Source organism: Ascidiella aspersa, chromosome 3 (assembly GCF_963924565.1).
Source record: "Ascidiella aspersa chromosome 3, kaAscAspe10.2, whole genome shotgun sequence".
NCBI classification, from domain to species: domain Eukaryota; kingdom Metazoa; phylum Chordata; class Ascidiacea; order Phlebobranchia; family Ascidiidae; genus Ascidiella; species Ascidiella aspersa.
In genome coordinates this window covers 21127902-21143885 of record NC_139449.1, presented here as the reverse complement: position 1 = coordinate 21143885, position 15984 = coordinate 21127902, and the positions used below count along the sequence as shown (strand labels likewise).

At 36.2% G+C, this 15984-nt stretch overlaps 2 protein-coding genes and 1 long non-coding RNA gene across 3 annotated transcripts; all 3 read left to right on the top strand.

Moving 5' to 3' along the window:
* The first annotated feature begins 1109 nt into the window (after window positions 1-1109).
* LOC146160758 (contactin-associated protein-like 5) lies at window positions 1110-5739 on the top strand. The gene is made up of 8 exons (XM_083385011.1): window positions 1110-1337; window positions 1436-1529; window positions 1698-1853; window positions 2073-2189; window positions 2362-2516; window positions 2824-2959; window positions 4447-4629; window positions 5694-5739. Exons 1-8 carry the CDS (start codon window positions 1122-1124, stop codon window positions 5696-5698), a joined length of 1062 nt encoding a protein of 353 aa, XP_083241137.1. The 5' UTR covers window positions 1110-1121; the 3' UTR covers window positions 5699-5739.
* Window positions 5740-8410: 2671 nt separating this feature from the next.
* Window positions 8411-9080, top strand: LOC146160757 (uncharacterized). Its single transcript, XR_014494688.1, has 3 exons — window positions 8411-8525; window positions 8762-8855; window positions 8948-9080. It is a non-coding gene; the product is annotated as an uncharacterized LOC146160757 (long non-coding RNA).
* Window positions 9081-9197: 117 nt separating this feature from the next.
* LOC146160756 (contactin-associated protein 1-like) lies at window positions 9198-14015 on the top strand. The gene is made up of 6 exons (XM_083385010.1): window positions 9198-9254; window positions 10248-10392; window positions 11079-11233; window positions 11955-12093; window positions 13266-13448; window positions 13769-14015. The coding sequence occupies exons 1-6, from the start codon at window positions 9198-9200 to the stop codon at window positions 13771-13773; spliced, it is 684 nt and encodes a 227-aa protein (XP_083241136.1). The 3' UTR covers window positions 13774-14015.
* Window positions 14016-15984: the final 1969 nt, after the last annotated feature.

Sequence of the window (15984 nt, the reverse complement as noted above, 5' to 3'; positions counted from 1 at the left end):
AAGACTATTTTTTGTAGCAAAGATGAATCACTGGACACAACAGTACATTTAGTGTCCTATGTTAAGCAGCCACAATAAATATTTTAAGAAGGTGCAAGAAGGCCTCACACGTACATTTTGTTTAACCAAGCATAATGTGGGAGTTGCAAGATATCGCGGTGCTTTACACCACAGGGATAACGCCAGTAGGCTGATTGCGAGTTGGCTAAACGCCATTCATATATTGAACTGAAAATTAGCTATATGTATTTAGCCGTTGGGCAAGGTTGAATTAATAGTTTTGTTATTATTTTACAATCAAATAATATAGGGTAAGTCAATTTAACATGAAGAGGCTAATAAATTTGTAAAAGTATGAAGTACTTTGTACTAAACCGAATAACAAAGCTTAATAACAAAAACCAAACTACAGTATTTAATAAGGCAGCTGAAAATGTCCAAAGATTGACGTAAAATTTGCACAAAGATTAGATAAAAAATCGTGCAAAAAATTGAGAGAATGATAAATTGCCATTAGTCAAGTGACAACTCGTTTTCCGAATTGCGTTACAAACAGTGCTCGGTTCGGCATACTCTCACACAATTAGGTTTGGAGTATAAACATTAAACATTCAGCACGCAATGTTTACTGCAATTTTTATTTGGGGAATTAATTATTGTTTGAGAATACAAAATACAGAAAAATTACATGTAATGAATTAATTTTCAACATTTTGTGTAGACAAGTATTTTTGCCCTATGGAATTTTACTTAAAATTTTATTAAACTGAGGATGTTATGATGTGTTTGTTCAACTATTTTGAAAAGTATTATTGAATTTTAGGCTTTAAAGACTACCGTATATGTTTAATCTTTGTGTGGCTTAACACTACTTCGTGTTTATGTTGAGTTTTTGATTGGATGGTGAAGATCGAGTTACAGGATTTTATAAAGACAAACGTACAAACTTGAGGTAAATTTATTCTAGATTTTTTTTACTTCAAAACAAGTCCTTACATATTGCCCCGCTGCCGTTAAACTATTGATAAAATGCCGTTATTTTTCTCCAGGGCTAAATCGATTAGATGCGGTACGAATAATAATCAGTAAAACTGTAGTAAAGTAAAAACTGTAACACCAATATGATTGCAAACACGTGTTTGTATATATTGGGCTTCGTGATTCTGTTGGGCAGCGAATGTTTTGCAAGTCAAACTGAATGTTCATCGTACACAATCAACCATATTTATGGTTCCGATGGGCCAGCAACTCAACACATATCGAACTCGTCTACAAGGGGTGAACGTGGTTTTCCAGGCAAGGTGGGCCCGGCGGGACCTCCTGGAGTAGGAATAAAGGTAGTTTAAAATAAACTAAATAACGTTAAACTGCCTTAATTAAATTATAAATTATAAACAGTTAGGAACGTAATACGTTAAACGATTACAAATTTTAGGGGTCCAAAGGAGATGTTGGCCCACCAGGAATAAATGACGCAAATGCACTCAGGAATATTAACAAAAGGCTTAATGCAATATTGCAAAGAACAGGTATATTATATTTTAGGGATTTTCTCAAATTCCTGTTTTAGTTTTTATCATCTTTAAGTTAGAAAATCCTTAAAAATTTGACATGACTTTAAGCTAGTGTTTCTTTAAAAAAAAACGTTTGATGGATGGATGTTGTATTACATTGCATAACTGATTAAACTGTTCTAGTTACAAACAAGTGGACTCAAAGTCTGACCGGATGCCGCTGTTACTTTAACCGAAGTCGAACAGACTGCGCTTGTTGCAAGAATGGTGGATGTGCGTGCGGCGTTTTAAATCATGAGGAGTGTGTTCCTTGTGGCCACGCAGAATTATGTGGTAACGGTAAGCGACATTCCATCCATGTTACAGAAAAACACGTGCTTCAAGCTAAATTGCTGCACATAGTTACGTTTCACCAGGAATTATCAATGCAATACAAAACTTTATAATAACTTCAAAAAATAAGATACTTTTTGTACTTTTGAAACATTTGATGGACTTAAATATTCGATTAATTTAAAAAAGTTGGGCAGTAATTGCTTATGAAGTATTCTTTCACAGAACTGCCGAGGACTTGCGACGACATAGGCGGTAACAGGAATGGAATTTACCTGATTTCGCCCAATTTTAATCTGGTGCAACCCTTTTACGTTAAATGTCAATTTACCGGAAGTGGAGGTATAACGCGGGATTAACCCAAAACGGATAATAGGCCTACTGTTGTTAACTAGTTTTGTTAACTAAATTTAAAGGTGAGTTTTATTCAGACTTTTACATCAATTGGAATCGCAAGTTATAATTTTAATTAATAAAAAATTCGTGATTGTTATTTTATCTATCATGTTTATAGCTGTGACACAGGTGTTACATGACACTCTCGATGAATTTGAAGTTAGTAATATGGACCCTCCTCTCAGCTACAATCGAACCGTTAGATACAATGCCGATATGATTCAAATACGAGAGCTTATTGATGCCTCAGCCTCGTGCAAGCAGTTTATTAAAGTTAGTACAGTTGTGTTTGTTAGTTTATTTAAGTTCTTTTTTAGTTTATACAGAAATTAGTTGTAACATATTTCGTCGTATTTTTATTCCTTTGTTTAAATTTGATTTTTTTTAACTTAGCTAAATAGGCCTACTGTTTTTTTTTATAAATGCTTACTTCCAATGGTAGCGTTGTTTTGGTTTGGTCTGTATTGACTTAAATCTTCAAACACTGGAGAAATTATTTTTTTTCTTTTTACGGCATCGATCATGCAAAAAAAGTTTTGTTTTACTGTTAAAGAAACAAATATTTTATTCTGGTATGTAGTATAGATGCGTCGGAAGTGTGCTACTTTACAACGGAAGCCCCTATGCAGCTTGGGTGTCACGTGATGGAGAAGTAATGCGTTACTGGGGAGGGGCAACGTCAAAACGAGATTATTTCTGCGCATGTGGCGAAACAAGTAAGATCTATACGCCGGAATAATACTGTCTGTTAAATTGTAGGTGTGTTAGGGGTATATATAGTTAAGTTAGAAAAATGGTGTGATAATATTGACGCGGTCATGAAATGATTTACAAGAACGTCTTTATTCGAATTTAGAATAGTGATTGTCAAAACTTATAATATACTTGATTCGACAAGAGTTTTACTATATATCTGCGTGGAAAGCCTGACAACATATCACTTAACCATAAAGAGGGTTCTTCCGACAATTATTTATATATTGCAGCAACAGTATATTCATATCACTTAACATCAGAAATTGTAAGAAGCAATCGTGTAAGACTGTAGACCTATGATTTTAGATAGATAAGGCTTTACGGCTGATACCTTCTAGATTTTTTCAGCGCATATAAGCCTACATGTTATGTCAAAAACTTGTGTTTATGTTCTTACCAGGGCGATTATTTTTTGACTTGTCAAAAAAAGTTAACATTTTGTCAAAATTTACACGTTAGGTCAAAATTTGTCAAATTTCAAAAATCGAATAAAAATGCACATAAATCGTTTACAAAACGTGAATAAAAGGTGTGAATAACGACGCCTATAGGTTCTTTAAATCAATGCATTTCTAACAGGACAAATTAGATCAAAATTTCTTAATTTTTGGTCAAAAAATAATCGCCCTAGTTATTGCACGATAGGTGCCAAAGCACATTGAAAAAAGCTTGATTGCAAAATTAAGTTGACAATTGTTTTTTATAAAGAAATTGGCAATTTAGCATTTAGTTTTAATGTTTCGAAATTTAATTTCGCCATTGAGGCCGACATCAATTTTTATTTTTCTAAAGCTAAATTAAAGAAGTTGCGTTATGTATTCGTGATAAAACGTTTTGCTAAAGAACCCTTTCTAACATTATCTGCACTGTAGTAGATAAACTAAAAATCACTAAAGCTATAGTATAGTTGTGGTCAGTAATGTCACATTGTTACAAAACAGAAAATAATAAAAAACTTTAATGCGAGAAAATAGCGTCAAAGCAAAACGTTGGTCACGGTTGAACGATTTATTAATGTTGCAATAAGTCATAAGCTTGCGCCTTTGAAAAATAAAGTAAGTTTACTCTAGTTTGAATAACCTTGGTTTCGAATCTATAGATCAGGGTTTCTTAACCAGGGTTGCAAGAACTGCTCCAAGGGGTGCAGCGGGGCTGAATCAGACACATAAAATGTATTACTGTAATTTATTTCTTTTCTCATTTAAATGTAAAACTCAACTCACACTTTGGCATTGTTTTACTGTGTTATCAGTTACTTGTATAAAATTAAAATTACAACGATTTTGTTATTTAAGCAATTCTAGAAGTGGTTGCGAGAATCGGTTGGTGATTTCAAAGGGGTTTAGCAAGAAAAAATAATAAGAACCACTGATCTAGAATCTAGATGAATCTCAATTATTCTATTGCAACGGTTTTATTTTTACATTTTTATTATGTTTTTCTTTAGACACGTGCGTGGTCAAAACCAATAAGTGTAACTGTGACAAAAATAGCGGCCCCGAAACTGTCGACGAGGGATTTCTGGACGACAAAGCAAAGCTCCCGGTGACTAAACTCATGTTCGGTGACACTGGCGGCGGAGGCGAAAGAGGTTGGCACACCCTGGGTGAACTTCGATGCATGGGAACCGGTGAGTTTGGAAATTGGACGGTATTTTCGTATTTTTCTGTCTTTTTTCACCAAGACAATCAGGCGACGAAATCCTTAGTGGCTTGCTTTTGTTTCCTTCTGTAAGTCTAAACATAGTCAACGTAGAATTAGGATAACGCGCTTGGAAAAAAACAAAAAATATTGTACAGAGTTTTACCCAAAGCGCCCGAAGATCGGGGCACCGCGCTGCTCGTCTTTATGGCAATCCTATTATGCCACGTATATAACCAAATACTTCTAAGTCAAGAAAATGGCTGGGGGGGGTGTCTTAAGATCACCACATTTTTTTTAATGTTTCTTTGGGTTTTGTGTTTTTATGTCAAACAATTAGAAATGGTAAGCTAGTTTTATTAATGTAACGTACTTTCTACAGTAATACCGAATATACTTTAAAAAGTGTTTGCCTGTTAAAAGCAAAAAAACGAAACATGCCAAAATAAAGCGATACAGCGCTTTTTCCATCACATCGATTCAACAGAATACCAATAAAAAATCGTTGACGCGCATTAACTGGCTGCCTAAAAAAAGGACGTCCCAGATGGAAATTGTCCATGAAACATGACAGTTTGGAAATGGCTTACGTTTTGTGTATGACACAGTATGACACAGGAACTTACGTTCTCCGGATTGTGCGAGATTTTCATTATTTCTTACTTGCGGAGTTATTTTTTGTGATTCCACTTGAATGATAAGGTAAAACGTTAAATGCCTCATTCATGCTGCAAGTATTCAGTAAGTTCTTGCCGCTTTTTAACCAATGGCCAGCGTAAACTCAACATTGTTGATCATATATTGCTATAAATTTATTTTTGATATAAATTTAAAGCATATAATTATGTTCTGTGTATCTGGTAAACTCGTTTGTTTCGTAAAGCAATATTATACTTAAAGATATACCCAAAACAAAAATCGTAAATCAGCAAAGTTAGGGTGTTCTCCCTAAATGAGTACTATAATAAAATTAAAATTAACCAAACTTAATTACAGTGGTCGGCGTAAGACGTAAGTCTATAAAACACGTAATTAATGCTATTGTTTTTTCAGCATAAGAATGCAAAATGGATCCACAAAGAAAACCACCTTTCTCGACACATTTTAATCATTTTGTTAAATTTATTGTCGCATATATATGTTTGTAAATATATACCCAAATTATTCCATATATGTTTGTCAAAACATAATGTATATATATTGCATAAAGTTTGGTGTAGCCAAATCATCACTGATATAAATTGTTGCAGCCATACACGTCTTTAGAATTCATAATATCTCCTATAAACATATTTGGAAGTTAACGTTAATACCGAAATCAAATCAGTTAATTTAAAAACTAAATAAAATCAGAAATCTTGGGACCTTGACGTTTTTGAGGCCGTCGGCAGCTATAGGCTACCGACTTAGCAACTTAGGCTCAGAGGAGGCAATTGGAGAAACAATCATGCCATGTTGCTTGGTTCATTGATGATCTTATACGATAACTTAGTAAGGAATTCTGAATTCTAAAATATAAATGTATGATCGACTATGATTATGCATAGTAAGGTGTGGACATTGTTTACCAGATGTATATATACATGCAGTTGGCGGATTTCGGACCACACTCCTTTCATTAACTAATTTGACCCGACATTTGTAAAGGTACAGGGAAAAGTAAAACTTTCAGTTAAAATAATAAAATCATATAATTGCTTAGTTTCTCTTAAGGTCCTTCGCTGCACAGAAAAATAAAAAAATCGCTGCAACTAAAAGTTAGTTTGTAATGTATACTTTACCTTAATGTCGCTGTAAATGTGCAACATCCAGTACAAAACTAACATCGTAAACAGTGCGCGAAAGCCACCCCCGAACGGTTTAAGATAACTTTTAAACCTATCAATGATTTACAACAAAGCTATTTATAGTGAGGTGTTTTAAGAAACTTCATTGGATAAAACATTTGCAAACAAAGCTAGCTAACGGCTAAAATATACTGCTACTAGCGTTGTAGTATATTTAAGGTGGTTTGTAAAGACACGTTGTTTACTCTAATATATTTTTGAGGCTTCATTGCTTCCGTATACAGTCCTTTGGTGCACCTGCCCAAACGTTTTACGAATCAAATGAGCAAAAGTGAAGTCGAAAACAGACTGTAGAACTATGGTGGGCTAAGTTCCTTATCGCACGTTTTCTCATCTCTGGAAACCTAAAAACAGTATTTTTTTTTTCAGGAGACAAAACATAATATTAACTTTATGTTAAATGTATCATTCCATGTGTTTCTACTCATTATTTTATGCTGCAGTAATTTTTTTTAATTTTACCATATAAAAGGGATTTGCTATATGTTTAGTTCTGGCTAAAACGACACTTATTTGCTTTGCTTTTTGGTATTAGAACGTGGTAGTCTTGTTTAAAATTAACCTAAATAGCACGGAACGCTATTGAATTCAAACTAAGCGGTTTGCCTTTGTCGAAAATGCTTAACCGTGTAGGACAGAAGCTCAAGTGAAGATGCGCTCTTTGTCATTGTAAGAAACCACAGAGTGAGAGTTAAATCGCGATTGGCCACTGCTTGGAAGTTGGGTTCGAATCACAGACGGAAAACATGTTTCGCCATATGATTCGGCAATTCCGTGTTGGATGTTGTTCAACAATGTTGTTAACATCCCCGAGCGATAGCGCTTTCCTCTGAGTTGTAGGCTGCATGTCTATAATACAAACTTATGAAGTCTGTGGCAGGTACACATTTACACGCCAAATTTATTAACTTTGTAATTTTGTGCACCGCTGCTAAAGTACATTCATAGGCCAAAAGGAACATACATTAGCTGCAAGGCAACATAAATATTGCAAAACCAATAGGCAGCAAAGTTAAAAAAAAGAGATAATATTAATGCATTGTATATATAGGTAACCGAAGAAATTGTAAGGTGAGCGAAGCATATTTGTGACTTGAGAAGCCGCCATAAGCATCTTCTGCGACCAGAAATATGGACTTAAGCAAAAGACTATTGTTGCTTTGTAGGTCTAATTTAGCGTTTCCCAGAGATAAATCTCGAGTTGTAGACAAACCCTATAACATTTATGAGGCGATTTTCATCTTTCAACGACCAAAAAATGAAAATAATGATAAATGTATCGAACACTGCTTGCTGTTTCTTTTTTCGATTTTGATTTGTAATTATCCCACTTTCTATTTCGATAAATTGTGGGGCGCCAATTTACGTAACTAAAACAACGTGGATATTCAGCAATCGAATTATAGGGGTGTCGTATAATACATTCACTCACAATACATGGTTGGAAATTGTTCCACCATGTGCTATTCCGCCTTTACAATTTACACAGTTGGCGGCCATATCACTTTTAAAATTTGCTACTGCGCATGCGCATGTCGGACTCGGGACTCGGGTAGTTTTACGTGGTCTTCTCGAGTCCCGAGTCGCGAGACCGACTCCGACTCCGCAGCCCTGGTTTATAGGTGCAAACTTCTTCTGTCTGTATCTAAAACAAATATACCGATATAAAAAGGGGCGCAGACCCAAGAAGTTTAAGAACCCCTGATTTAGAGCTTAAATAATCGCTTGCATTTTCGCAGTTCACTTAATCGCTTGAATTTCGCAGTTCAAATTTACGTTTGCTAATTTCGAATAAGCCTTGTGGTGTAAAATGTTAACCTTAAGGAAAATCCATTTCTGTTACATTCTGCTTGCGATCGTAATGTTCGTCCAAGTCAGTGTGTTTGCAAATCCAGAAAAGTGTGCAACTTACACAATCAACCACATATATGGCTCTGACGGGCCAGACTCTCAACGTGTTTCCAACTCTTTTACCAAAGGTGAACCTGGATCCCCGGGTAAATTAGGCCCAGCAGGACTGCCCGGAGTAGGAATTAAGGTTAATAAAACTTGCATGAGACGAATAAGATAAGTAGCCTAACAATATAGATACTTGTATATGACCATTTTGTAGACGAACAATCTAAGTTTTTCACTATTATTAAAAAACGATTTATTATTAAAAATTTTCTAAATTGAAACTTCAAAATTATTCTAGGCCTAAAGCTATAGTGGATATTTACAGTCGACAGTATAGTGCACAGTATTCGGTAGCGGTAACATTGTAAATCTTAGGGTTCAAAAGGAGACATTGGTCCTCCAGGAGAAAACGATGCAAACCAACTGCAGACTTTCCATAACAACTTGAATGCTATATTGCATAAAACAGGTAAACTATACATACTTGTGGTTTTGTAGCAGACGTCATTTAGCAGATCACTAAATTCATTTTACTAAGTATCGCTTTTACGTGATGAGCAGTGTTAAACAAGTGGACTCAAAGTCTGACCGGTTGCCGTTGTTCCTTTAACCGAAGTCGAACAGACTGCGCTTGTTGCAAGAATGGAGGATGTGCGTGCGACTCTCCGCATTATCAGAAGTGCGTACTTTGCGGTCAAGCAGAGCTCTGCGACAACGGTGAGGCATATAGTTCATCCAGCAATCGCCCGTGTTTATTATACTCTTGAGTTATTAATAGTTAGGTTAGCTGAAGTCTGCCCTTTATGAAAAAATGGTAACCGCTGGATGCCTTCATCAGGGAATGGAGCAACACCGCGCCCAAAACCTCGCAAAATAAAACGACACTAGGAAAGGAGATAAAATGCGCGATTGGTATAAATCACGCCCAACATGCGCCGCAGCACAACCCTGGATATAAGGCAACGTTCTGCGGCGCATCACGCGGGACTCCGGCGTTTCAGTTGATACAACGCCTATTACCACGTTATGCAACTTGTCGCATCCTATAATGACCCAATCAGCGTCAAAATAGGGTGTGGTTTATACCATTCCGTGTGGCGATTGTCCTATGGTTTATATTGTCAAAACAGGAAGGCCATGTGACACACAGTGGAAGAAACACATTAGCGACGTGAAGAACAACGACGCTAAGAGGTCAGCTTTGGCGCAGCTACCGTGCAAATTTCATCACGATATTAAATTTTTCTGGTGGCTCTATTATTTCGTAAGAAAGTGACTATCGTAAACATATTATTAGTGACTCCTGACATAGCCACCAGCAGCAGTCGGATGACAAAAACGTGAAAACGGTTTTATTTTCACCTGGATACGTTTCATTTTACGTGGTGTTGTTACATTTTCTGATAAAGACATCCTGGATAGTTAGCCGAAACTCCAGATAAAACAAATAACTACCGGAAGAACTTTTTCAGTATATTGACGAGCTTTATGTGTTAAATCCACATGTGAGAAGGATTTGACTGGCAGCAATATAGGATTTTTAGTTAACCAGCAGTTTTTGTGACGTTATTTTTAAACATCTACCCCAAAATATCTAGATCTACTATAAGCTGAGAAGCGCCCAAGTTTGAACCCCCAAAATAAGGAGCCCTTACAATATTTTGCACTATAGGTAATCAAGCTTGATTTATGCAGTGTCTTATTGAATATTTTGCAGTGACTTATTAAACCCTCATACTCATGTTATATTAGCGTTTTAAGCCTTTTTAAATCCACAGAAAATTGTGTTGCTTTTGTAATTTGCGAAAAACTTTAATGATTCGACCGATATGTTGCTGGTTAAGGTTGCTGTCCATAAAAGTTTATCAACTTTTATTCTTATTTTTCAGATATTCCGCGGACGTGTGACGACATTGACGGTAATAGTAGCGGAGTTTACTTGATTTCGCCCAACTTTGATTTAGTCCAACCTTTTTACGTCAAATGCGAATTTACCGAAAATGGAAGTAAGTACAGCACGGCAAAAGCAGTGCACAAACATTTGATGATAAACTGCACGTTAAATCGTTGATGTTACACAAGTAGTTGTATATTAATAGGCTTACGATTGGCGCAACAAATTTCAAAGAATGCAAAATATCAATTAGCAGGATGGTGCACTAAAAACGGCAACCAAGTTAATCCAAGATATACTAGCAATAAGACCAACGGATAACAACAATAAAATAAGGTCCAAATCGTCTGAACAAGACCTAAACATCGGAAAAAGTCATGGATTTTTCGGTATAATGTCTAAATACCTTTGCTGTCGACGTTTTTCGGTGGCCTAGTTTGAACGGCGCCTCTGGGGCGACGCTGTTTTGGCACCAAAGTGTTAGACACGTTTAGAGGTACGGGCGGTTAATGGGTGGGGGTAAAAATGGGTAAGGGTTGAAATTATCTAGGAGGTGTTAGTGATAAAGTTTGGGGTGGGGTTTGGGGTAATGTATAGGAGGTTATTTAGGCACTATTCTGGCCATTTATGTCTTATTTCGACGGTTTTAGGTCTTATTTCGATTTAAATGTTGTTATTGTATTAGTCATATTTGCCTTACTCCGAACTGTGTTTTATTCCGACGTTAATAGTGTTCTAATTTTGGTCTTAAGGCTGGAGTCCAACTGAATATATGGGCCTACTGTATATCGTTTTTAGGTGTGACACAGGTAATGCATGACACTCTTAATGAAACTGAAGTAAATGGCCATGAGGGTGAACTCAGTTACAAACGAACTATTAAATACAATGCTGAAATGACCCAAATACAAGCACTCGTCGATGTATCGGCTACATGCGTACAATTTATTAAAGTAAGTCAATTTATTAAAGTATAAAATAGGCCCATATGTTTTGTAGCGACCTTCCCTAAAATTGTTAATTGGCTTGCATAATTATAAGGTTCAGCTAAAATAGGCCTTTGGTTATCGGTATATTTGTTTTAGATACAGACAGAAGAAGTTTGCACCTATATAAACCAGGGCTGCGGAGTCGAAGTCGGCCTCGGGACTCGGGACTCGAGTAAGACCACGTAAAACTACCCGAGTCCCGAGTCCGACATGCGCATGCGCAGTAGCAAATTTTAAAAGTGATATGGCCGCCAACTGTGTAAATTGTAAAGGCGGAATAGCACATGGTGGAACAATTTCCAACCATGCATTGTGAGTGAATGTATTATACGACACCCCTATAATTCGATTGCTGAATATCCACGTTGTTTTAGTTACGTAAATTGGCGGAACACAGGCTGTAGAGTCAGGGCCGGTCTCGGGACTCGACAAAATCGCACATTTGATCGGAGTCGGACTCGGGTTTATTTTTTTGGCCGTAGTCGGACTCGGGAGTCGGACTCGAGTTATTTATAACCGACTCCGCAGCCCTGATATAAACTTCCTTTGGTAAAACTTTAACTTATGAAAATTTTAATACCTTTTCGTTAGGAGTTTGTTGTAAAAAAACGCCCGCTTGAATCAACGGGTACAGTTGAAGTGAATTTTTGCGACTTTTTACAATATACCTTATTCAATTATTTAGTACAGATGCATGAATAGCGTGCTGCTCTACAGTGGCCATCCCCAATTTGCGGCCTGGGTGTCAAGTGACGGAGAGGTAATGCGTTACTGGGGTGGGGCAACATCAAAACGAGATCGGTTTTGTGCATGTGGAGAAACAAGTAAGTTAAATAAATATAACTATCGTTGGTTTCCTTGAAATAATCGTATTGGGCCGAATATTATAGGTCTGAAATGATGTTGACCGTTGTAGCCTTCACACATTTCCCATATTTATTGGCCTAAAAAGCCAAATATATTGCCGTCATTATATTTTTTGGCACGACGCTTGTCCGACGGATATACAGTACCAGGAATGTAAGCTGTGCCGAAGAACCAGGGGGGGGTCAGCATATTTTAGGTTAAATTTAAAAAAGATTATTCGTGCTTATACTTTTGCTTTATTTTTAACTGACTTTATAATATCCGTATTTTTCACATTCTTTTTGAAATATTAGAAACAAGTGTTTTTCAATTGACTTGTGATATTTGTATATCAACCGAAAAAACGTTACAGCCATATTGCATAGGGTAAGGCGTCAGATTTTTTAAATGGCCGCCACGCATGGTCATATGTCAAATCACCATGCCATACAACAAATGGTTTTAGATGCTCAAAATTGTTATTAAATTGCGTAGAACAAGTCTTTTAAAAAAAGCGATTAATTTATTTTCCTTAAATCCTTTATCCGGATATATTGCCGTTTCGCAAGGTTTTGTACTCATTGAAGCTGTGACATGGCTTCCAGTGAAGTTCAATTAAGTTGTAAAGAGACACCAAGGCATGTACGTTGGAAGTTACAGTAAAATTTGTTGTTTATTTAATTGCACTAGTTATTTAGTTTAATGTTTTCAGCATAAGATGCGAATTTATTCAAGCGGAACAATAATTTGTTAGCTATGATGGAAAACGCATCCTCCGAATAGTCTTGTTAGAAACATGTGTTTACACAGTAGGGCTAATTGGAACGCTGTGTTTTGCTTAAGCGTTTAACGGTTATTTGCATTTTGCAATATGGCAGTCACAATTTGCGATGTAACATTTGCGTTCGTCGATTGAGATATACGGAAACGCTTTAAAAAGCGGGTATATTCAGAGTATTCCAGTCGTGTGTTATCAAACTATGATATATTGTGATAAGTTACCAGGCTTGCGTACAGTTGGTTTGAAATAACCCGTGTCCGGCTCCTACCACATATCCCTGTATTCCAAACATGGGACGTTACGCCAGAAAATGTAACTGGAGGAGTTTTTGAGAACTTAATTTGGTGTTTTGTTGTCTTATCATTCCAGACACATGTGACGTGAGTCAGCTAAAGTGCAACTGTGATAAAAATGGTGGACCTGAAACATCTGATGAGGGTTTTCTTGACGACAAAGCAAAACTTCCGGTGACTAAACTCATGTTCGGTGACACTGGCGATAGAACTGAAAGAGGTTGGCACACCCTTGGCGAACTTCGATGCATGGGAACCGGTGAGTTTTCACGACGAAGATGTTAAAATTCGCTTGAGTTTATAAACATCATGGTGTAATATACAGACATTATGAACTGTTTTTTCATAACAATATGTCAGATGTACCTACAATATTTTGCACTGTGTACCACTTTGGAGATCTTGAACTACCTATACATACACTAATATTTACATACACTAATATTTTTATATATACATACACTAATATTTTTATGAACTTGTTACATGGAAAATAAAATATAGCCAAAACCCTACGATAAGTTAAAATCCAACTATATTAAAAATTATAATGTTTTTTTATTATTTTTCTTTTTTCAGCTTAAGCACAAGGATTGTCAAGGAAGCTTAAATCGCTGAATAAATATGTACAGTATTTTCAAAAGCATTTTTTGAAAGGGTTTATATCTGGTTCTTGAAATTTTATTCCGTTCAAGGTTGGCCGAAATTCGGCACCGATAACACCTTAGTATTCGACGATCGAGTACCGATGCTTCTACTGGGCACCGGGTACCGGTTCCGATCGAATATTGTTGTACTCTCCGTTTTTTATGTACATTGCATGTGGCCTGAAATCTTTACTAAGTTGCATAGTTTAGCGTTATTATAAAACTTTCCGTTATTTTTTGACAAAATGCATACCGGTACCTTTACGACTTAATGTTTTCCATGTGTCCATTTAGACTCAAAATATTTGACAAAACTGCAAAATCCTTGTAGCATTTTTACCCGCGCTCTTTTGACAATATTAAACAGAATATTTCTTGTGGTCTGCTTAGGCACGCATTTCTTACAAGTGGGGGAGCTTTGTATTAGTTTTGACAATTACATATAAGAAAGTTAGAAAGATAACTAAAACCTATAAATTTAACAGATTATTGAAAAAGGTATTTTGGGACGCTTTAAATAGTGTTAAGTTTTAGTTTGGACAGGTGTTACTTTAAATGCAAAAACTATAACGATGATTCATCCGCGCAAAGCGCAAAACGTCTTTAAATCGTTTAAGTTGCCCAAACTATTTTCGATGTTGCAATAGGACGTATGACGCCTTTGAGCTAAAATAATTTTATACATATTAGGTAATACATTCCATCAATATAATTAGATTCTCGCGGAGCGCGAAAAAGTTAGCAAGTTTACTTAAAATAGGCCACAAATACAGATTTTTGGGGAAGCATGGACACGTTATTGCCGGTGATTTACAGAATGATTGTGGATATTCAACGTGTATCCGAAAATAAATGTTCGGTGTTGTGTCTAAAAACACAAAAACCCTTATCAGGATATACGTCTATAGTGTGTTAACAAGTAACACTAACAACTGAATAACGGCGCTTGTCGTTTCTAAAAAATACTTATGTTTTGTGCCAAATCGTTATCGGGTACTAACAAAGAGCCGCTAACGCAAACGCCCTCCAAATTAACGAAACCCCGTGATATCTATCGGTCGAGAATCACAAACAAACCTAAAACTGTCCGTGTGTTAGCAGGTACCTGGAATCTTTTTGTTAAAGTATTGCGACCGTTTGCACGAGACATTTATGCAGGAGTGGGCAATTTTTTAACAACGGAAACCGCTGTTTAAATGTATAAGTTTAAAGAGCTAATAAAATGAATACCATCGCGTGAGAGTGGGCTCTGTAAGCCACAACAGATTTTTTTTAAACATGGTATTATGGAATTTTTGCATGCTGGTTTGGTTCTTTGAAGCAACAAAGCCGCAATGTTAAATCACAGGGAAATCTAGTTGATAACACTGTGATGTCAGAAATGAAACTGTTATTGTTTAATGAAACTGTAATTGACTTGTTTTTTGCACTGATTATGGCATGAGGTATTGCTGAAACATCTATGTAGATTTTATCGAATATAATGGCTTTAATATTTTTATTGAAACTATTATAAAAAAAAAAAACGTAGGAAAACAAACTTAGTTCAAATAGGAGTTAGGCCTAAATGTCTCTTACGATTTTTTAAATTTACTTTTCTAACAGAATTGCCAAAAAATTGTATCAAAGAGCCGCATCTGGCTCTCGAGCCGCAATTTGCCCACCTCTGCACTAGGGCCACCCCTTCTCATTTTCCCCTCTCTTGCTATACGAACGGAATGCGGAGTGAAAAAACAAGCCCATAATGTATTTAGATAAAACGCGAATATTTTGATGTGAATATTTCTGGTGCGAAAGATCCGTGTTTTATCACTAAAGATAAAAATACATTCTTTTATTAGCAAACGTTTCGGCAAGTGCTTTTGCCATAAAAAAAATAGTTTTTGTTTTCTAACCACATCTTAGTTAGGCACGATGCAACATATAGTTTTTATTCATCATGTTAGTCTAGAACAGTGCTCTTCAACCTTTTTTGCAAACAAACTTGAGAAGTCAAATATTAATGGTTCATTAAATGTTTGTGATACACCCTTGTATACCTTTTCGTAGTGGTGCACCCCCTGCATATTTTGGACCGTGCACACCGGTTGAAGAGCACTGGTCTAGAAGACAAAAGTGGAGCCACTTGTAAACTGCAAATATAAAAGA

Coding starts and splice junctions, on each gene's coding strand:
- LOC146160758 (XM_083385011.1), top strand. CDS start 1,122: ATGATTGCAAACACGTGTTTGTATATATTGGGCTTCGTGATTCTGTTG. Junction 1,338..1,435: donor CTCCTGGAGTAGGAATAAAG/GTAGTTTAAAAT, acceptor TACAAATTTTAG/GGGTCCAAAGGAGATGTTGG. Junction 2,517..2,823: donor CGTGCAAGCAGTTTATTAAA/GTTAGTACAGTT, acceptor TCTGGTATGTAG/TATAGATGCGTCGGAAGTGT.
- LOC146160756 (XM_083385010.1), top strand. CDS start 9,198: ATGGTAACCGCTGGATGCCTTCATCAGGGAATGGAGCAACACCGCGCC. Junction 11,234..11,954: donor CATGCGTACAATTTATTAAA/GTAAGTCAATTT, acceptor TCAATTATTTAG/TACAGATGCATGAATAGCGT. Junction 12,094..13,265: donor TTGTGCATGTGGAGAAACAA/GTAAGTTAAATA, acceptor TTATCATTCCAG/ACACATGTGACGTGAGTCAG.